The sequence below is a fragment of the Rhagoletis pomonella genome, unplaced genomic scaffold, assembly GCF_013731165.1.
Source record: "Rhagoletis pomonella isolate Grant_MI unplaced genomic scaffold, Rhpom_1.0 Rhpom_scaffold_00009, whole genome shotgun sequence".
NCBI lineage: Eukaryota > Metazoa > Arthropoda > Insecta > Diptera > Tephritidae > Rhagoletis > Rhagoletis pomonella.
In genome coordinates, this window is record NW_023458563.1 from 23,711,809 (window position 1) to 23,713,610 (window position 1,802).

The window sequence follows — 1,802 nt, forward strand, 5'->3', positions numbered from 1 at the left end:
TAATGGCTCATCATCCTGCGGCGATATGGCCAATTCGGTTAACGGCCTTCTATTTATTATATTTTCGGCTTCTATAAGGGTGCTTCGGAACGTTTCTAACCGTGGTGCCTCTTGCTGCAAAACGTGTTGTAATAGTCGCTTGACGCACTGTACGAGGCGCTCCCAGAAACCGCCTGCTGATGGGCTCGCAGGGCAGTTGAATACCCACTGAATTTTGCGTCTTGCCATTTCGCCATCTATGCGGTTGAAGTCAAACAAACGTTCATTTTTCAGCTCTTTCTGGGACCCCACAAAGTTGGTCCCGTTATAACTTCTAATTGTGATGGGGACTCCTCGACGGTTTATGAAGTTACGCTGGCACAGGATAAACGCGTCAGTTGAAAGCTCATCAGCGATCTCTAAATGCACCGCTCGTGTCGTCAAGCAGGTGAACAACGCAACACATCGCTTTTCTCGTCTTCGTCCAATTGTTACATAAAACGGACCGCAATAGTCGACTCCGGCGTACGAAAACGGACGAACGTATGGCGTTAAGCGATCTAATGGCAACTGGCCAATAAGCGGAATCGCTGGTTTAGCTTTGTTGTAAGCGCATACCGGATACTCCCTTTTCGTTGACTTAAGTAGTGAGCGCGCACGCGGTACCCAAAACCTTTGTCTCATTTCATTGATGGTTAGGCAATAAGTTTGATGGTGAAGTTGACAGTGATACTGCTTCATAATAAGTCGTGTAACATGATGGTTTTGAGGTAAAATAACCGGGCGTCGAGCTGTAATAGGCAGGCAGTACGCGGAATCGATTCTGCCGTTGACTTTTAGCAGACAATCGCTATCTAAGAACGCTGTCAGCTGGTATATCGCACTCGATTTCGAAAGAGACGTTTTCCGCTTAATGGCGTTGATCTCTTCAGCAAAAGAGTCGTTCTGAACTTTTCGAAGAACGGTTTTCTCGTCGTTGGCAAGCTCTATGGCATTCAGCTCTCCACTTTGACGAGTACCAGATATAGCATTGTAGAAAAATCGGAAAATCCAGGCCACAACTCTAGTGATTTTTAAAAACATGAGTAATTAGTAAAGTTTAAAGCATACTCGCCAGAATTTGACAGCAATAAGACTCGTCCCACGCATTCTTCCGAAGCGCAATGGTCGGATGTCAGCTCTGGTAACTCCTGTGGCCAGTGCGATGTGTCTTGGTAGAGAAACCCTGGTGCCGTGAACCACCTTGATTGTGTTTCGCTCTCAAAGGATGAACAGGCTCGTCTCACCTCGTCAGCGACGTTCAGCGTTGTCGGAATCCACCGCCATTGGTCCGCAGATGGTACGCCTAATATTTCGGTTACGCGATAGGCGACAAACTGCTTGAAATTTCGGTTGGTTGAACGGATCCAGAGTATGACAGTCTTGGAATCACTCCAAAACGTAGTGTTGTCTACTCGGAAATCATGGCAGCGTTCAAGCGACTCTTTAAGGCAGCAACCCAAGACTGCAGCCTGTAACTCCAAAAGCGGAATCGTCATGCCGTCTTACGCGCAGATACGCCACGGCCGCATATGCGCAGGAACTGGCATCCACGAAAATGTGCAGCTGTATGTCCTCCGCGACTGGTAACATCGCGGAATAGCACGGTGGCACCCAAAAGACGCTTTGCGGACTGTATGCTTCTCCACCACTTGGACCACTGCTCTTCCAACTGATACGGTATCTTTTCGTCCCACTGAACTCGTAGCTTCCACAACGATTGCAACAACAATTTCAAACCTACTGTTACGTTTGCCAGGAGACCAAACGGATCGTACATGGAC

The 1,802-nt window shown here is 47.9% G+C and overlaps 1 protein-coding gene across 1 annotated transcript in view; it reads right to left on the reverse strand.

The window, feature by feature from the left end:
• Positions 1-1,517, reverse strand: part of LOC118745447 — a 9,810-nt gene extending 8,293 nt beyond the window's left edge. Inside the window, exons 1-2 of the mRNA XM_036478899.1 lie at positions 1,090-1,517; positions 475-1,042 (exon numbers count right to left, since the gene is read on the reverse strand). Of these exons, the coding sequence (XP_036334792.1) occupies positions 475-1,042; positions 1,090-1,517 (996 nt within the window). The remainder of the gene's footprint in view (positions 1-474; positions 1,043-1,089) is intronic.
• Positions 1,518-1,802: the final 285 nt, after the last annotated feature.